The 18,332-nt window shown below is 46.5% G+C and overlaps 2 protein-coding genes across 3 annotated transcripts in view; one reads left to right on the forward strand and one right to left on the reverse strand.

The window, feature by feature from the left end:
• LOC101945171 (zinc finger protein 420-like) overlaps nt 1–7,577 on the forward strand; it is a 124,774-nt gene extending 117,197 nt beyond the window's left edge. Inside the window, exons 5-6 of one of the 2 annotated variants that reach the window (XM_065569661.1) lie at nt 781–894; nt 1,267–2,676. In XM_065569661.1, coding sequence (XP_065425733.1) covers nt 781–894; nt 1,267–2,543 — 1,391 coding nt within the window. In that variant the 3' untranslated portion in view covers nt 2,544–2,676. Of the gene's footprint in view, nt 1–780; nt 895–1,266 lie in introns of both variants that reach the window. The other variant, XM_065569662.1, reaches the window with a different exon arrangement.
• Nucleotides 1–18,332, reverse strand: part of LOC135976036 (nascent polypeptide-associated complex subunit alpha, muscle-specific form-like) — a 1,165,876-nt gene that overhangs the window by 186,170 nt on the left and 961,374 nt on the right. The window lies entirely within an intron of this gene.

An 18,332-nucleotide genomic window follows, 5' to 3' on the forward strand; every position in this document is an offset into this window, starting at 1 on the left:
AAGTCACAGGCAATAAACAGAAATTCACAGAAGCCCGTGACCTGTCCCTGACTTTTACTAAAAATAACTGTGACAAAATGGGGAGGGAGGAGGGTTCGGCACCCACCATTGCTGGGGGGGTCCATTTCCCTGCCCCCACCGCCAGTGGTGGCTGAGAGCTCTGGGGTCCCCCTTGTCACCTGAGGTGGCTGGGAAGCTGCGGGATCTGCCCACGGTGGCTGGGAAGCTGTGGGGGTCCCTCCGCCAGCTGACAGCTCCTGTCCTGCCACCCCAGGGCTGAAGCAGAAAATGTTATGGAAGTCTCTGAACGTCACGGATTCTGTGACCCCAGTGACAAATCTTAGCCTTAATAATACCCCTGACATAGTGCATTCTGGGACATGCCTGCTCCCTGCTGTTCCTTGCTGTGTTGATCCCCACAAACCCATGCTCACCAGTTCCAGCTTCCTGTGACTTTCATCGTCTCTGGTTCTCGCTCCGCCAGTCAGAAGCATTTCTAGGGGGATTTCCTTTCTTTCTGGAGTCTTCACAGTCTGGGACATGGAGTTACCTTGCCTGGGTTTTAGGAGCCCCTTTGATGATGACTGTCTGGCTGTGTATGTTCCCAGCAGAGATGGGGTTAGTTAAGTCCCTCAGAAGCAGAGAGTCTAGCAACTCTGGGGAGCTGGCCCTGGTTTTTTACTCCCTTAAAATGGGCTGGGTTTAAAATAATAGAACATTTCTTTGTGACAAATGTCCCATGAATTCATCTGAGGTCCCTTGTTTTCTTCCCCTGAGCAGGGTTTGCAGTTTCTAAACCTGATGTGATCTCCCAGCTGGAACAAGGGGACGACCCCTGGGTCCCAGACCTCCAGGGCTCAGAGGAACAAGAGATCCTGAGAGGTGCCCTCACAGGTGAAGAATCATTAAACCTACTTAAAACTGTCAGTGCCTGAAGGAAAGAGCTGGGATTCCCTACAAGGATCTTGTGAACGCTCTCAGTCCAGGATTGTCCCCAGCGGGTGCAATATCCTCAGGGCAGATATCACTCATGGCTTCCTTCCCATCCTGGCTGACACCTGGCAGTAGGTCCTTCCCTGACCTCCCTTCATCCTGAGTGTTTGGATAGGATGTGGAAACAGAATTGATCCCCTCCTCTTTCCCTTATGGGGAAGAGTTTGGGGGAATTCACTTTCTGATTCCCCCCTCCCCCATTTCTCCAGCACTTATTTTGCTTTCCTCTCCTCTTTCCCATTCCTATATGTGAGGTTTTTCTCTCTGTCCCAGCAGGTGGTGGGATGGTGAGTGAGACTGAGGAACAGAACCGGCAGCAGAAGGCTGCTGAGCATGTGGAACGGCACGGGGTACTGTTGCGAAGATCCAAACGGAAGGTGTCCAGTAGTCATGAGCAGCAAAAAAGTGGTGAGAGGCAGCACAGGCCAGAGAGGCAGCAGGGAAACCAGCCAGAAGAGAAAGTGGGTAAATCCATTAATAGTCAGGGAACTCACAAGGATCTCAAGGGAACCACAGGCCAGCACAGAATCCTCACAGGAGAGAGAAAAAAATCCTGCACGGAGTGTGGGAAAAACTTCCGTAGACGTGCAGACCTTATTAATCATGAGAGAATCCACACAGGAGAGAGACCCTATGAATGTAGTCAGTGTGGGAAAACCTTCACTCAGAGTTCAGCCCTTACTAGGCATCAGAGAATCCATACAGGGGACAGACCCTATGAATGCTGCGAATGTGGGAAAAACTTCTCTGACAGATCAACCCTTATTCAGCATCAGAGAATCCACACAGGGGAGAGACCCTATAAATGCAGCGAATGTGGGAAAAGCTTCACTGACAGCTCAGCCCTGATTCAACATCAGAGAATCCACACGGGGGAGAGACCCTATAAATGCTGTGAGTGTGGGAAAAACTTCACTCAGCGCTCAACCCTTATTACACATCAGAGACTTCACACAGGAGAGAGACCTTATGAATGCTGCGAGTGCCAGAAAAACTTTAGTAATTGCTCAGCGCTTATTTATCATCAGCGAATCCACACAGGAGAAAGACCCTATGAATGCTGTGAGTGCGGGAAAACCTTCACTGACAGCTCAACCCTTGTTACACACCAGAGAATCCACACAGGAGAGAGACCCTATGAATGCCATGAGTGTGGGAAAAGCTTCACTGCCAGCTCAACCCTTGTTACACATCAAAGAATCCATACTGGGGAGAGACCCTATGAATGTTGTGAGTGTGGGAAAAGCTTCACTCAGCGCTCAACCCTTATTACACACCAGAGAATTCACATAGGCGAGAGACCCTACATATGCTATGAGTGTGGGAAAAGTTTCACTGACACCTCAACCCTTATTACACATCAAAGAATCCACAGCGGAGAGAGACCGTATGAATGCAGTGAGTGCGGGAAAAGCTTCACTCAGAGCTCAGCCCTTATTACGCATCAGAGAATCCACAGCGGAGAGAGACCGTATGAATGCTGTGAGTGCGGGAAAAGCTTCACTCGGAGCTCAGCCCTTCTTTATCATCAGAGAATCCACAAGAGATAGGAACACCATAAAAACCTTGTCTAAAGCCGACAAAAGATTTGTTTTTATCTTTAATAGTTTTGCTAATTGCCACATAGTGAACTTTAAAGCTATTTGCACCATTTCCTTCACTGTGGTCCCTCAGCTCCCCCAGGTGAGTTGTCTGTTTTTGCCTTCTGCGGCTCCACCTTTTTGGAGTTGAATTCCATAGTCCTTTCTGTCAACTCCATAGTCGTCTGGATCATGGGAGTTTGTGAGCCTCCTACAAGGGATGTTCATCACCTCCAGGTCGGGGAGATATACAGGTGACATCATCTAGCTATATCAAGGTAAAATCTGCTTGGTTTCATCCCCACTAGGATTTTCCATGGAGTTGGCTAGCTTGAGTTAGCTATCATGATGTAAAAACCTAACCAGTCTTCCAGTAAGGACATAACCCACGTACAGTCTCCAGGTTATCCTCACGTCCTGACCTAACCTCCTTTTCCTAGTCTAAGCAAACCTGGAGGAGGGATCAAATTTAAACTCTTCTTTCCACTGCAAAATGATTGTTAGAGCCTCTGAGTTCACCCTTTGGCACAGATTTGTCTCATTCCTAGTTGTCCACATATTGCCTTGGGGTGTGCTGAACAAGAATTGTTTTTGTACCCTTTTTCTCTGAACAAAGAGCGAGAGTGGTGGGGGAGAGAGGGAAGTGTCATTTCAGGCCCTGGGACACCTGAAAAAGATGAAGGTATTCCATGCTTCCCCATCACTCCAGCACTCTTACCTTCTGTCTGAGCTAAGAGTTTATGTTCTTCACATTTTAGCCCTCCACTCCCAAAGTGTCATGTGATGCAGTGTCCTCAGCTTTCATAGTTTCACAAACTTTAATGCCAGAAGGGACCATCATGATCATCTGGTCTGACCTCCTGCACATTGCAGGCCAGAGAAACCCACCCACCCGCTCCTGGAACAGGCCCATAACTGCTGTCAAGTTAGTTATTCCACCTCCCTGAGAGGTGGTAGCCCTCCCGCCGACGTAGCACTGTCTACACAGGGGAGGAAGGGGGTTAGGTCGGTATAACCATGTCGCTCAAGGGTGTGGATTTACACCCCAATCGATGTAGTTATACCAATATAGGTCTGTAGTGTAGACCAGACTTAAGTGTCCATTTGTAAGGTAGGTTCTCCATTCCTCCGATTATCCTAGTAGCCCTTTGTGATTGGGAATTGTCCTTTGATTTATTTGATCCTAACTCAGACTCATTAGAGATGGAGATGAAAGTGTCACCAACCTGGAAGGGGAATTTGAATGGATTCCAAACAGAGTGTGATGAGTTAGCATTGAAATCCCAGTTTCCATCTATGGGCAAAGCCACTCCTGAGGTTTTCCCTGCCGAGTCAGGATTGTTTGCAGGAGGAAATTTGGGCTGTTTTCCCTATTACAATGATGTTAAACCTTTAGTAAATAACATGACTAACCATAATGAAACAGCACATGGTGGAGCAGGTTTGAACAGATCAGAGGAAAGCAGGATGGGAGAATCTCTTGTCCTGATTCTAAGTCGTCAGATGTAACCTGCTCTGGAATTTCACTTTATATGAAATTGAAATTGTTGTATATCTCTCTGGGATGTGGGTTTTTTCTTTCTTTCTGAAGTCTGTTTGGTCACATAACTGGATATTAATTTTGTTTGACAGAATGTAGCTCCGATTTATTGGGGACTTTGAGATCAATGATGATTTGCTAAAATAGGCAGGGATGGTGTCCTTAGCCTCTGTTTGCCAGAAGCTGGGAATGGGCAACAGGGGATGGATCACTGTTCTGTTCATTCCCTCAGGGGCACCTGGAATTGGCCACTGTCGGAAGACAGGATACTGGGCTAGATGGACCTTTGATCTGACCCAGTATGGCCGTTCTTATATTCTTATGTTCTTACTTTATCTTTCCTTTTTCCCTACCCCTCCATGATGATATAGGGAAATCTCCAGTGCAGTTCAGTCACCTGGAGTGCATACTCCAAGCTACTGGACATGCTAACAAAGAAACAGTAGCATTTTTAAATCTCCACTCTGAAATGGTGAACAAATCAGACTATGCAAAGGACGCAACTATCTGAAATAACTGTATATGATCACAGTAATATTCAATAGTTTAGGTCAGTATTGTCTCAGATGATCTGGAGTGAGAATTCCACAATAAGTGACTTGAAACTAGCCAAAATACCCATGTGTTTGATCCCCGAAGCAGCTGTGACCCGGGCCTTACAGGAGATTACTTACGAAAATACCTCCTGCATAATCGAATAACTTGGGAAATGTTGTCCCTAACTATGCAGATACAGAGGAAATAAAAGTGGTGGTTTTTTTTAACTCACCCTTTGTAGGTGCTGTAAATATGTATAAAAGTAAATCAGTTTTGAATGTGAGATAGTTGCAGAAAAATATCTATATTTTTAATAGAAATCCCACCTCTCATAGTTTACAGAGATTCTGATCTAATTTAGACATGTGCCACCAGATTAAAGAAATACATTTGTCATGTTTGGAGATGCCATCCTCACTAACACTGATGAAATATTGCATGGTTTGGTGAAGAATTCTACTCCAGAGAAGTATAAATTTACCCCAAACAAGGCCAAAGATTTGGCAAGAACTCAGGTAGAAATAGCACGCACCCGATGGTTAGATTTCACCCCCCAAAAGGAAGCTGTGATGAACTATGGTCCAGGTAACATTGCTTTTAGAACACTCTTCACTACTTCAATGTCACTGGTTACAGTTCCAGAAGCTGCCATGGGTAGATTTGGAACTATTGCCCTTTTCCATTTGGATCCCAAGGGTCATAAGCTAAAGAGAAAAACTGTTGATCTCCTCAGAGAACACTCCTTTACTGTAGATCCCCATCTCTTTTCCTGGTTGGGCAGCAAGGACTTTCCTGCTGTGCCATGACTGTAACCACCGAGGGAATGACTTTGTCAGCTTCCAAGTTCAGACTGCAGTATACACAAATGTTGAGTTCTGTTTCTATGGTTTTGTCTCTTCGTTTTGCTCTTGTTTCTTACGCAGTTGCATCACTTCTCCGCCATCTCCTGCTACTCTGAAAGATTAAAAAGTGTGAAAATAGAGTACAGGTGTTTTTCCTTATGATGCAAACTGCCCACCTAGTGTGAGACATCTTTCACCAACCCTTACGGCAGATGATCCGCAGCTAAATGAACTCACACAAGTTGGAGGCACCAATGTTGGGGTGAACCACAGCTTTACTCAAGGGTTCACTGGGTGGAAATAGGGGTGAAAAGAAAAGTAAGACACATAATAGGGTTTTGTAATCTTTGATTATGTTATTGTTAGCAATAAAAATGAAATTAAACATGCAGTTAATTATTAGAGCAAGAGACTAATTATGTGACAATTCAAATTATACTGGAAATTATATATATTTTTTCTTTTTAGAAATATAGGAAATGGTGGCTAATCCTGAAAAGCTTATTTGATGTAATTTACCCACCTTGGACTAAAGAGTTGTGAATTAAAATGTCACTCTAAAGATTGGGGTGGTGGAATATGTGAGAGAGGTATATGAGAAGAAAGACCCAGTATAAATTTGTTATTTCTGTTTCAAATTAAATTTATTTTGATAAACTTTAAAGTAAATTTCTGTTAAGAGGAAAACTGCTTAAGGAGATAAGTTTTACTTTAACCTTTTACTCCGTGAGATTGTGAGTCACTGAGTTCCCCACTTCCCTTGTTTGCAAAGGAAAGATATGACATCTCTCATAAGATATCCACATTTATTTTTAAGCTTGGTGATGGATACATGATGCTTTGCTGTTAATTTTTTTTTCCCAAATAGTTATTTTTATGGGTGCTGAGATCTATGGAAACCTTCTCAAACTGGCCTTGATTATCTTCCATTTTTGATATCTTTGGGGTTTGCACCTCCACGCTAAATGTGGTTTGCAGCAATAGATATCTTGAGGAAAAGGCTGAGTTAAAGGAGACTTTTCCAAACTGATGCTAGCCCAAGATCTGCCTCATTCCAACCAGACTGTCCACATTGTTGGTATCTGAAGCATCCTTCCCACCTGATTTACCCCGAGATCTTGGGGAGGCACCGTAAAGCAGGGTAAGCTAGAATCATCAACCATAAAGATCAAGATAAAGGCTGAAGTCCTTCGACTTTCAGGTCAACAAGATATCTGAGAGAGACTGATCCCCTCCGGGGAGGGAAATTGTGACATTAATGACAGGCTGTGCCAACGTCAATTAATCTCCCTCTACCTGGGAAAGTCTGTGAGCATGGAGTGCAGGACAAGCTACTCAATTGTCTGGTTCCTCCACTGCAACTCTAGCTCCTACTATCCAAGAGTCGACAGAGAGAGAACTGGTGCACTCCAACTCGTTATTTTAGAAGTTTATTGTTCCATTTTTATTTTATTTTTCTTTCATTTGTATAATCTCCCGCCTTTCTATCATCTTCGGGTGTGACAGGGTGGTTCAGTGAATACATCTGTTGATCACCTGTAAAATCCACACTGGGAAGATGCCAGAAAGAACAGTTCCCCAAATCTTTTGTGTGGCCCTTGTTACATTTCTACTGACTACAGCCTTGATACAGGCTGCATCTGTGTTGGCGTGGGAAGGAGAAGGATTTAGTCACATGACAGTGAAATCTGAGGAGGAAGCTTTAATTGGCTTTGAGGTTGTCGCTTAAACATGAACAATCATTTGATTTCAGTATGGAAACATTCCCTGGTTTCAGTGTGGCTTAAGCTGCCAGGGTGAAGTTTTCTGACGGAGGTTTATGACTCAGTGGACAGCCTTCTCACTGGATTACTCTTCTAAGATAGATGAATTGTTTATCTGTTGTATTAATCTGAGGGCATCAAGTCATCAGTTTAATCTAATCAATGCAATATCACTATTCGCGCCTTGATTTATTGGTTCAGCTTGAACTGGATAACTGTGTGTTCAACCCATGATAAGTTGAGTTATGTTTATCGTAATTTAGCCTTTGTGATGTATGTTCTTGATTTTCTTGGATCGTTATAATAAAATGTCTCAAAGGGATGTTGAGTCATGTTTCTGTCAATAAACTCCATAGGCCGCAGCTGTAGAGAATCTGGCTGGAGATAAGGTGGCCCACATCGGAGCTGAATCAGCAACCTGTCAATTAACCCTTTGGTTCTCACAGGAGAGCAGCTGAGCGGGGCATTGATCTCAGCTCCAGTTGCTCCTCAGGGGATTCAAAGCATTGCAAGGGAAAACGAGCTCCCCCACCTAGGCTTACGGGAGCAGAGAATGGAAGTCAATGTGGCTGAGTGAGGAAGTGTCAATAAGGTGGGGGTATTTCTGTGTAGGAGCAGAGAGATTCGCTCTGCTTCTCACTATCGTGGGAAGGCCCACCCTGCGCCCCCATCTGGTTGCCCTGGGGTTGTGCCTGGTCAGGACTGGATGAGGTTGGGGGTCTGGGCCTCAGGGTTGGAAATGGACGTGGTGCTGACAGAGTAAATGTATGTGTGCTAAAGGGGCAAATTGGGACGTTGCTAAGAGGACAGAGATAAAGGTGTGTGGGCAACCTTAACTCTGTGTTGTTTTCTGAAGTTGGAGCTGTGCTGAAGTTGAGGTTCTGCCAGGGGATGACATCCCACCAGGCAACCTTAACTCTGTTAACAAAGTGAATTGAATTCTCAGAAAGAAGTTAGCAGATTTCTTCCACCTCCCAGGCCATAGAGAACAAACCCTGTTCTTCATGTGTTCCTTTGCTTTATATTTAACGGCTCCCCATTTGTCTGAACTTCTCCTAGTAACAAATCCAAGTTCTGCTCCCTCCAGAGACTGTGCACTTTGGATCTGATGAGCAAAGGTTACTCATTTCCCCTTCAACCTGCTTCAGATACCAAAGAGAGAGCTGTCCAGGAACTTGGGCCCTTCTCATGAGTCTGTCCATCCGTATCCATCTGTCTTTCCGCTGCTGATCTCCTCCGATTCCTTCACAGTGGGGAAGGGCTAGGGCCCAGATCTATGGAGAACCCATTTTCAAAGCACCAGTTTCAAAAACTCAGACAATGCCCAGCCCCTCTGATCCCCATTCCTTGTGCAGCTCACATGGGCTCAGAACCCTCCCCAACCTGACATCACAAAAGGACTGTAGATTATCCAGGCAACCAGGTAAATAGATAATGAAACCCTGTCCCTAGGGGACTAGCTGCAGGGGCCTGGCTTGAGACTGCCAGCCCCTTTTTAGAGAGCAGTCACCCCCCAAGTCCTGCTGATTTTCTTCTTCTTTTGGGGTGTTGTGACCTTAAGGGCCACTCCATGGTGTGGGTTTGTCAGGTACCAAACAGTCTGTGTCTGAGACAATCTAATCTGGGGCTAGCAGAGAGAAAGGCAGAGAGATTACTGCAGAGGAGAAGCTGAGGCCGAAGCAGTCATCCTCACTGCACGTGCAGCATCAACCCACAGCAGTGCTGGCTCTTCTTAGGAGATAAAGCCCCTCGTCTCATAACCAGAGACTCCCACAGAAAAGGGAACGGACGTTTTTATGTGTCATTTCCTACATTTTTTTTAAAGAAGACAGATTGAACAAAGAGAAATTCCACCTTGGGGAGCTGTATTAACCCCCTGTGTGTCGTCAGCAGGCCTGGACCTCTGCCACTTGAGCTCTCAAAGGAGCTGGTAGTAGTAGGCTGTTAACCTGTGTGACGGGTTGGATCACACAACTACCCCTTGGGAGCTGCCAACTGATGTGCCAAGACTACCTCTGCTCCTGTTTTCCCTGCCAGCTCAGGACTTCAGCACCCTGTCTTGCTGAGCCAGACACTCCCATCTGCTCCAACACAGACCCAGGGTCTGAATTACTTGCCCCAAAGCTGCAGGTTTACCTGAAAACAGCTAACAGAAGTGTGCTTGTCTTTAGCACTCAGATGCCCAACTCCCCATGGGGTCTAAACCCAAATAAATCTGTTTTACCCTGTATAAAGCTTATGCAGGGTAAACTCATTAATTCTATAACACTGATAGAGATGCACAGTTGTTTGCTCCCCTGGTATTAATACATACTCTGAGTTAATAAGTAAAAAGTGATTTTTATTAAATACAGACAGTAGGATTTAAGTGGTTCCAAGTAGTAACAGACAGAACAAAGTAAGTCACCGAGCAAAATAAAATAAAATGTGCAAATCTATATCTAATCAAACTGAATACAGATAATCTCACCCTTAGAGATGCTTCAGTAAGTTTTTTCTCAAACTGGACACCTTCCAGGCCTGGGCACAATTCTTTCCCCTGGTACAGCTCTTGTTCCAGCTCAGGTGGTAGCTAGGGGATTCTTCATGATGGCTCCTCTTCCCCCTTTATTCTGTTCCACCCCTTTATATATCTTTTGCATAAGGCGGGAATCCTTTGTCCCTCTCTGGATTCCCACCCCCTCTTTCTCAATGGAAAGACACCAGGTTAAAGATGGATTCCAGTTCGGGTGACGTGATCACATGCCACTGCAAGACTTCATTACCCACTTGCCGGCACACAGGTATACAGGAAGATTAACAGGTAAACACAGCCATCTGCAGACAATTGTCCTAGTTAATGGGAGTCATCAAGATTCCAAACCACTATTAATGGCCCACACTTTGCATAATTACAATAGGCCCTCAGAGTTATATTTCCTATTTCTAGTCCCAGATACAAGAGTGGTACATTTATACACATAGGCTGATTACATTCAGTAGATTATAAGCTTTGTAATGATAGCTTACAAGAGACCTTTTGCATGAAGCATATCCCAGTTACATTATATTCACTTATTACATTTTTATAAAACCATCTAGACTGCGCGACGTCACAACCTGTAGGCGACCCAGCCACTTGTCAGAGATGTGACCCACGCTTTGCCAGGGAGTTGCTCAGGTAGTTGCTGAGGAATATAGAGACTGTACGATCCATCCCACCACTTTGCCCTGCCCCCCCTCAGAGTTCCCTTCTTTGCACCCCCCCCAACTCCCTGACCCCCTTAGCAGATCATGTCCCTTGGGCCTCTCTGTTTCTCATCCCTTTGCATTGGGATCAGGCTGCTTCCTCCTCTGTGTCCTGTGCAATGGGACCAAATCGAGCATCAGCGACACAGAACCCCCTACGCTTAATGCTGATGGGTGGTGCCACAGCTAATTGCCAGGAGGAGGGAACGTCCTGCTCAGCCCCTGCAGCCCTGAGATTGAAACATGCTCCAGCGCTCTCCCTCACCAAGAGCTGCTCTGGGTCTGGGTCTGCCCCTCCACACTCCACCTGCAATGATCCGATTAGTGCTGAGTGGCAATGCAGGGAAAGCCCTCAATAAACCAGCCTGCCCCCAAACAGCCCTTGTCTCTGAGCCAGCATGGCCTGGTGCTTGCTAGAAGAACACGTCTCCCACTCTCTGAGCCACAAGCCCCCCAGAGACTGATGGGCTCTCAGGGAAGGGGAGGAGAATCTGCTTTCCATGTGTCTCTGAGGCCATAGGACGCTCTGGGAAAAGCAGGGCCGGGGGGGGGGGGGGGGGGCACTGTCACATACCCAGAACACTGGAGCATCTAGTACTTCTGGGGATGATGTGCTCTGTTCCCCCCCTCCCCCCGCCAGCATGACCTCACACACTGTGCATATGACATCATACTTCTGCAGCCATTTTTAAGAGCACGCAGCATGGGTGGGGGGGCACCATTTTGGAGAGTGCCCCGCTCTGCCCCTGCCGGCATGACCTTGCATGCTCTCTTCAAATGTGGTCCGGTGATGTTCACCAGCCAAGGAGTGGATGAGGGACAAACGCTAGAAATGCAGGCCTGTCTGGCTTAGCACCAGCTGAGGGGCCTGCCTCTATGTAACAGGTCTGTGGCTGTAGGCCAGTGGTTACGTGAGAGGTTGGCATATAGCACCCCACAGTGGATCCCTCTGAGGAGCCCACGTCACAAATCTGTCATGCACAGTGAGGCGGAGGAGGAGTATAGGGGACAGATGCCTGGGGGGGGGGGGGAGCGGTGCCGCATGCTGGGACCTGGTTTTGACGCCAGCACAATCCAGTCACTCTCAGCAGCTGAGTATGGATGAACTCGATGCAGGGGAAGGCACCTCAGGGAAGTGTGTAAATAAATTTTTCATCACAGGGAGGGACCCCCCAAATGAGCAGCAGACAGCTTTTGACTTTTCATTCATGTACTCGTACTACAGGAGGTAACGGTACAACAGAGAGGTGGAGTTGCTATCTGCTTTTCAGTCCCCTCTAGAGTTCGGGGGGGAGGCACCTGGAGCAGTTGGTTTATGTGCACAGGGATGCCCTTTGAATTCTCCTGAGAGATCTCAGTGTAACTTCCATGGAGGTACTCAGTAATCCTCTCCCAGGGGTTTCTAGGGCCAGCAGCCTTATTCCTTCCTCTGCCAGGTGGTGATAACTTTGCAGGCTCCATTACAGTAGCCAGGTTAGCAGCATACAGGCTGTGGTTAGATGTTTGGGTGCGTGTGTGTGTTCTCCCTGTGTACTGCCCCAGCTCTGCGCAGACAGCCGGCACAGCAGACCATGAGCGAACCGCCCAATGACCACAAGATCCGTTAAGGTACGAAGGCCAGGCCAGATTTATTGTCTACCAAGCACGGTAATAGCACCTGGCAGACTCTACGAGGATACTAAGACATGTATGTTTGTGACGATGGACACAGTTCAGTGAATGGCGGGACTTTCCCTTCCTCCTACTGGACAAAGACACTCAGTCTGAGATACATCTTTATACCCTGATACAAACAATTTAGTACTGCCCCTCTGGCCGAGTTAGTCACTGCCCCCGCTGTAGCCATTTATCACCTTGTATATGTTGGTTCGATCAAAACATCTCTATTATATACTGTTATCCTGACCTTACCTTTTAGGAGAGGTCAGTGTGTTCCTGTTATCCTTGGGGAATGTTTTTGTACCATCCTGGATATTGGGATGGTCTGGTACCACTTGATATCAGGATGTGTTTGCATAACTACTCTGTGCCTAGCACTTGTTAGGAATGTGAATTTCTGCCATAGCAGCCCTGTTCTTGCCAGATTCTGTGAGCAGGTCCTGCCTCACACCAGGCCTCTGATACAAGGGCTTATGTCTCAGGCTCTCTCCTACTACACACACACACACCAGGGTAGCTTTGGGACACCAGCAGCACCCGTGCTCTCTCTGCCTTTGTTACCCTTAGGAGTGAGAGATCAACTAACACCACCACTGCCTGTGGAAACAATGCCAGGCTCGACTGCCATAATAGGCTGTGGAGAACTGAAGCATAGCACCTCTTTATACCATCCCCACACCAGCGTTCCTCAAGGCCCCACACCCTTACCCCATCACTCCACGCCAGGGGCAAGTATGAACCACAGCTTCCCCTACACTGACCTGTTACAGCCAGCGTTGATGTATGTGTAGCTACAATAGATATCACTCTTCCTTCCTCTGGTTTATTTATTAAGGTGCCCAATTTTTATTTGTTGAAATTGTATTTTAATTTCTATAGTTTATTTTTGAAGCTGTTTTCATAAGTGAATAAAACGATTTTGTTTTGAAAGGTATTCATTTTTATTAGTGTACGGAAAAGAATGTATAATGACTGCTGGAGTGGTCTTGTACACTGCCAACCACTGTAGTCATCCTAATGTACGGTATTCCCCCTACCCTCCTCCCCCCACAAAATGAACAGGAGCCCCGTCGCTGGTATATATGCACAGGTTGGCAGCAAGCACCACACAGCTCCTAGAGACCCCCAAACTACCACCCCAGGTTGAGCACTGCACACCACAGCCACATTACATATCTATTCAGGGGATACCATCATAGGACCTAATCACATCAGCCACACTATCAGAGGCTTGTTCACCTGCACATCTACCAATGTGATATATGCCATCATGTGCCAGCAATGCCCCTCTGCCATGTACATTGGCCAAACCGGACAGTCTCTACATAAAAGAATAAATGGACACAAATCAGACATCAAGAATTATAACATTCAAAAACAAGTTAGAGAACACTTCCACCTCCCTGGACACTCAATAACAGACCTAAAAGTTGCAATATTACAACAAAAACACGTCAAAAACAGACTCCAGTGAGAGACTGCTGAATTGGAATTAATTTGCAAATTGGACACCATTAAATTAGGCTTGAATAAAGACTGGGAGTGGATGGGCCATTACACAAAGTAAAACTATTTCCCCATGCTTATTTCCCCCTCCCCCCTTACAGTTCCTCACATCTTCTTGTCAATTGCTGGAAATGGGCCATTTTCATTACCACTACAAACAGTTCTTTTTCTCTCCTGCTGATAATAGCTCACCGTAACTGATCACTCTCCTTATGGTGTGTATGGTAACATCCATTGTTTCATGGGTGTGTGTGTGTGTCTCTCTCTCTCTCTTCCTACTGCATCTTCCACTGCATGCATCCGAAGAAGTGGGCTGTAGCCCACAAAAGCTTATGCTCAAATACATTTGTTAGTCTCTAAGATGCCACAAGTACTCCTGGTTTTTTTGCGGCTACAGACTAACACGGCTGCTACTTTGAAACCGGACATTACTGTGGCTGGCTCTTAAAGTGTGCATTGAAAGCTTCCCCAAGCCATATCCATCCTGGCTGGGCTCATCTGATAGCTCGTGTGTCTGCCTGTTCACACTCAGCAGACAGGTGCGCCACTTATGCCCTCCACCCGTAGGGCAAGTTTTCCCCCTTTGCATCACAAATATTGCTTAAGACACACCAGGCAGTTATAACCGCCGGGATATTTTCACCCCTGAGATCCAATCTGGTGAGTAACCAGTGCCAGCCCCCTTTCAATCTACTGAAAGAACATTCCCCGTCTTTCTGCCCTGCTGAACTGGTAGTTGAATCTTTTCTTGCTGCTGTAGAGGTGGCTGATGTACAGTTTCATGAACCAGAGGACTAAGCAGTAGGCTGGATCCCCCCAAAATCATTATTGGCATTTCAACATCGTGATTGAGAAAGAAGGGTCCTGATTGTAGCTTTCGGAAAAGTCCTGAGTGCTTAAAGACATGAGCATCATGCACCTTCCACGACCAGACAACACTGATGTTGGTGATCCACCAGAACTTAAATAACCAGGGAAAAGTAGCCCTTTCCGGTGCTATAGAGTCATTCTATAAAAAGGGAAATAAGGACAACTCAGGGAATTACAGACCAGTCTGCTTAATTATTTTTTCCATTATCTTCCCGGGTACTGAAATTAAACTATTTGCAAACACTTACAAGACAATAAGGTGATAACAGTCAGCATGGATTTGTCAAGAACAAATCATGTCAAACCAACCTGATCAAGTATCAGGGGGTAGCCGTGTTAGTCTGTATCTACAAAAACAACAAAGAGTCTGGTGGCACCTTAAAGACTAACAGATTTATTTGGGCATAAGCTTTCGTGAGTAAGAACCTCACTTCTTCGGAAACCAACCTGATAGCTTTCTTTGACAGGGTAACAAGCCTTGCGGACAGGAGGGAAGTGGTAGATGTGGTATATCCTGACTTTAGTAAGGCTTTTAATACTGTATCACATGACCTTCTCATAAACACACTGGGGAAATAACCTAGATGGAGCTGCCATACAGTGGGTGCATAACTGGTTGGAAAACTGTTCCCAGAGATTAGTCATCAGTAGTTCCATAGTCATGCTGGAAGGGCACATTGAGTAGGGTCCTACGGGGATCGGTCCTGGGTCTGGTTCTGTTCAATATCTCCATCAATGATTTTGATAATGGCATAGAGTACACTTATAAAGTTTGCGGATTATACCAAGCTGGGAGGGGTTGCAAGTGCTTTGGAGGATAGGACTAAAATTAAAAATGGATGAACCAGAGAAAGGGTCTGAAGTAAATAGGATGAAATTCAGTAAGGACACATGCAAAGTAGACCACGCAGAAAGAAAAAAAAATCAGTTCCACACATACAAAATGGGAAATGACTGCCTATGAAGGAGTACTGGGGAAAGGGATCTAGGAGTCATAGTGGACCACAAGCTAAATATGACAATGTATCACTCTTGTAGAAAAAGCAAACATCATTCTGGTACAGTGCTCTGGGGATAGCATGTCTGTTGCTACACTATAGTTTGGGAACCACTTAGCTGAAAAAATATCCACTATGCTGAGAGTCACAGTCTCGCAGAGCAAGAGACAACTAAAGGTACTGCGGACTTGCATGACAATAGCCCCCAATGTGGATTTTCACACTCCAAAATAACTTCCTCCTGACAGTGAGGAAGCTGGCATTGCAAGTTTCCAGTGTAATCGCCCTTCATTTTGCACTGTCAGTGCAGTTCTCAATGTAGTGTTTCTGCATTAGATGGCTGTGGTGAGCTCAGCAGACAAATCTAGGAATGTGGCTTTGCACATATGAAAGTCCTGTGGTTACTGCAATCTGCATCCAGGGCCAGTGCAACCATTTAGGGGACCTAGGCGGTCACCTAGGGCACTAGGATTTGGGGGGGCGCCATTTTCTTTGGCAGCGACCGCGGCAGCCTCAGGGTGGAGGGTTGCTCCACCCTGCTGCGGGGGAGGGGTGCCTCAGGGCGGAGGTGGGGAGCTGCCACGGGGGAGGGGCACCTCAGGGCAGGGGCTCGGGGGGCGCAAGGTGGAAATTTCGCGTAGGGCGCGAAACATCCTTCCACCGGCCCTGTCTGCATCACAATGCGATCCCACTAGTCCGTGCTCATTTCTCAGGCCCAGAAATGGTGCTCCATCATTGGCAGCTGCTCTGTGAATAGCACCAACAAACTTGAATGGGTTCACACTACGTCCCACAGCAAACTGACCACAGGAGATTGTCATGGTCTCCGCAGATCATCTTGCGGCTCTGCAAATACTGGAGGATCACGAGAATGCTCATGCCAATAGTGCAAAGCTGAGTGCTCCCGGCTTCTGTCAAGAGACGGCAGAGAGTGACAAGTCCCACACCGGTTCATGGGAAACTGAAAATAGGCATGGAATTTATGGGATAGCGGTATTATGGGATGGAAAACATTGCATTATGCGTTTCTGCCCCACCATGCATTGCCAAAACTATGGTGCACCATAGTATGCATCAGTACAAGCCCTCCTGGTGCGAACATGCTGCACCCGCACAAGTGATGTACTAACTGCAGCAGCTGTATGCCCGTGTCACTTGCATGGACAAAACTTGTAGTGTAGACATGGCCTCAGTTCCAAGTCTGCTTTTAAAGAAACTTTCTCTCTTTTTTTGTTTGCTTATGCAAACCATGAAATTCTGAACATTACAATCATTCATAAAATACCATACTAAAGGTCCTTTTAAAGTACAGTAATACAGCATGCAAGCAGGTGGTTTATCTGCTTATTTCTGGGGGGATTCAACCTTTTGTTGGCCTAGGGTTGCCTACTTTCAAATTTCTTAAAACTGGACACTACAGGCCCTCCCACCCGTCACTTGCTTGCCACCCCTTCCCCTCCCCAGTCACTCACTCCCCCTCGCTTGCTTGCTCCGCTCCACGCTCACGTCAGGGGTATGTACGGGCAGTGTATACAGAGTTATAAATGGGTGCTGGAAATGTTAGTAAAATGTGTTTTGCAAGCAGTGCACAAACCCAGCCTGTCTTGACAAAGGAATGGGGTAGTGCCCATTTTCCTGTACGCTGAGCCAGGTAACATGGGAGAAGACAATGAAAAATAAATCTACAGAAGAGGAAACAAAGCCATCAAGCTGAACTCGCTGTGGGAAGGTTCGTTATGGCTCACCACGGGGGATGGACTCTGCAGCCCAGGAAGCCTTCGGGCCTCATGAAACAGGGTCAAAGAACTTTGGGAAGATAGAAACAGAGGCAAAAAACCCATTTGTTATCCGTCACTGAGGGCATGGTAGGGTACAGCAGCACCCTTGGAGCCTCTGAAAGTTGGGTCCTCTTAACCTGACCAGCCTCTGAGCTGGACTGGCTGAGCTGACAAGAGTTGCTGGAGACTTAATGGGAGACGCCTGCTTAAACAAAAGGTGCTAATTGCTGAAGGCAAGTTTTAGTCCCCAGAAAGCCGGCTTTGTTTTGTTTTACTTGTAACCACGTCTACGCCTTCTGCCCTTACTCATTATCCCTTACATCTGTGTTCTCTATTAATAAACTCTCGCTCGTTTTACTGCAGAACCATCTCCTTGCTGCGTATTAAACTGAAGGGCAAAATCCCCCCCCCCCCCCCGGACCAAGCAGGTTGGGGCGTGCTCTGTCTCTTTGGAGGCAGTGAACACAACAGCTTCTGTGAGGGTCCAGTGCCAGGGACCGGGCACTGCAGGGAGATGGGCTTGGGGAGACTCAGGACTGGAAGGGTTACTGCTGTCACCCTGCGAGGAGTAACCCGCTGGTGGCAGCCAGGGTGAGGCCACTATGCCGTGAGCAGGCTGCTGGTGCCAGGGCCCTGAGCTAAAGTTGCACAGCGCAGAATCACTCCGGGTCACAGGGCGGGGGGTGACACAGTTATAGTGGGGTAGAGGTGTACAGGTGTGATCATATCTGTTTACTTCAGTTAGTTACACAATTTGAGTTGTGCTGTGGTTCACAGTTTGAAAGCGGAGATTTAAAAACATTACTGTTTCTTTGATAGCATATCTCATAGCTTGGACTATTCTCTCCAATTGACTAAGCTACACTTAAAATTTCTCCATGTGATCACGAAGGGGGGGGGGGGGGGGACGGACAAAAAGAAAGTAAAAAACAATTTTAGCAAATGGTTATATGTCTCCAAGTCCCCCATAATTCTGATCCACATTCTGTCAAACAAAATTAATATCCACTGATGTGACCAAATGGCCTCCAGGAAAGA

The sequence above is a fragment of the Chrysemys picta genome, chromosome 16, assembly GCF_011386835.1.
Source record: "Chrysemys picta bellii isolate R12L10 chromosome 16, ASM1138683v2, whole genome shotgun sequence".
Lineage (NCBI taxonomy): Eukaryota > Metazoa > Chordata > Testudines > Emydidae > Chrysemys > Chrysemys picta.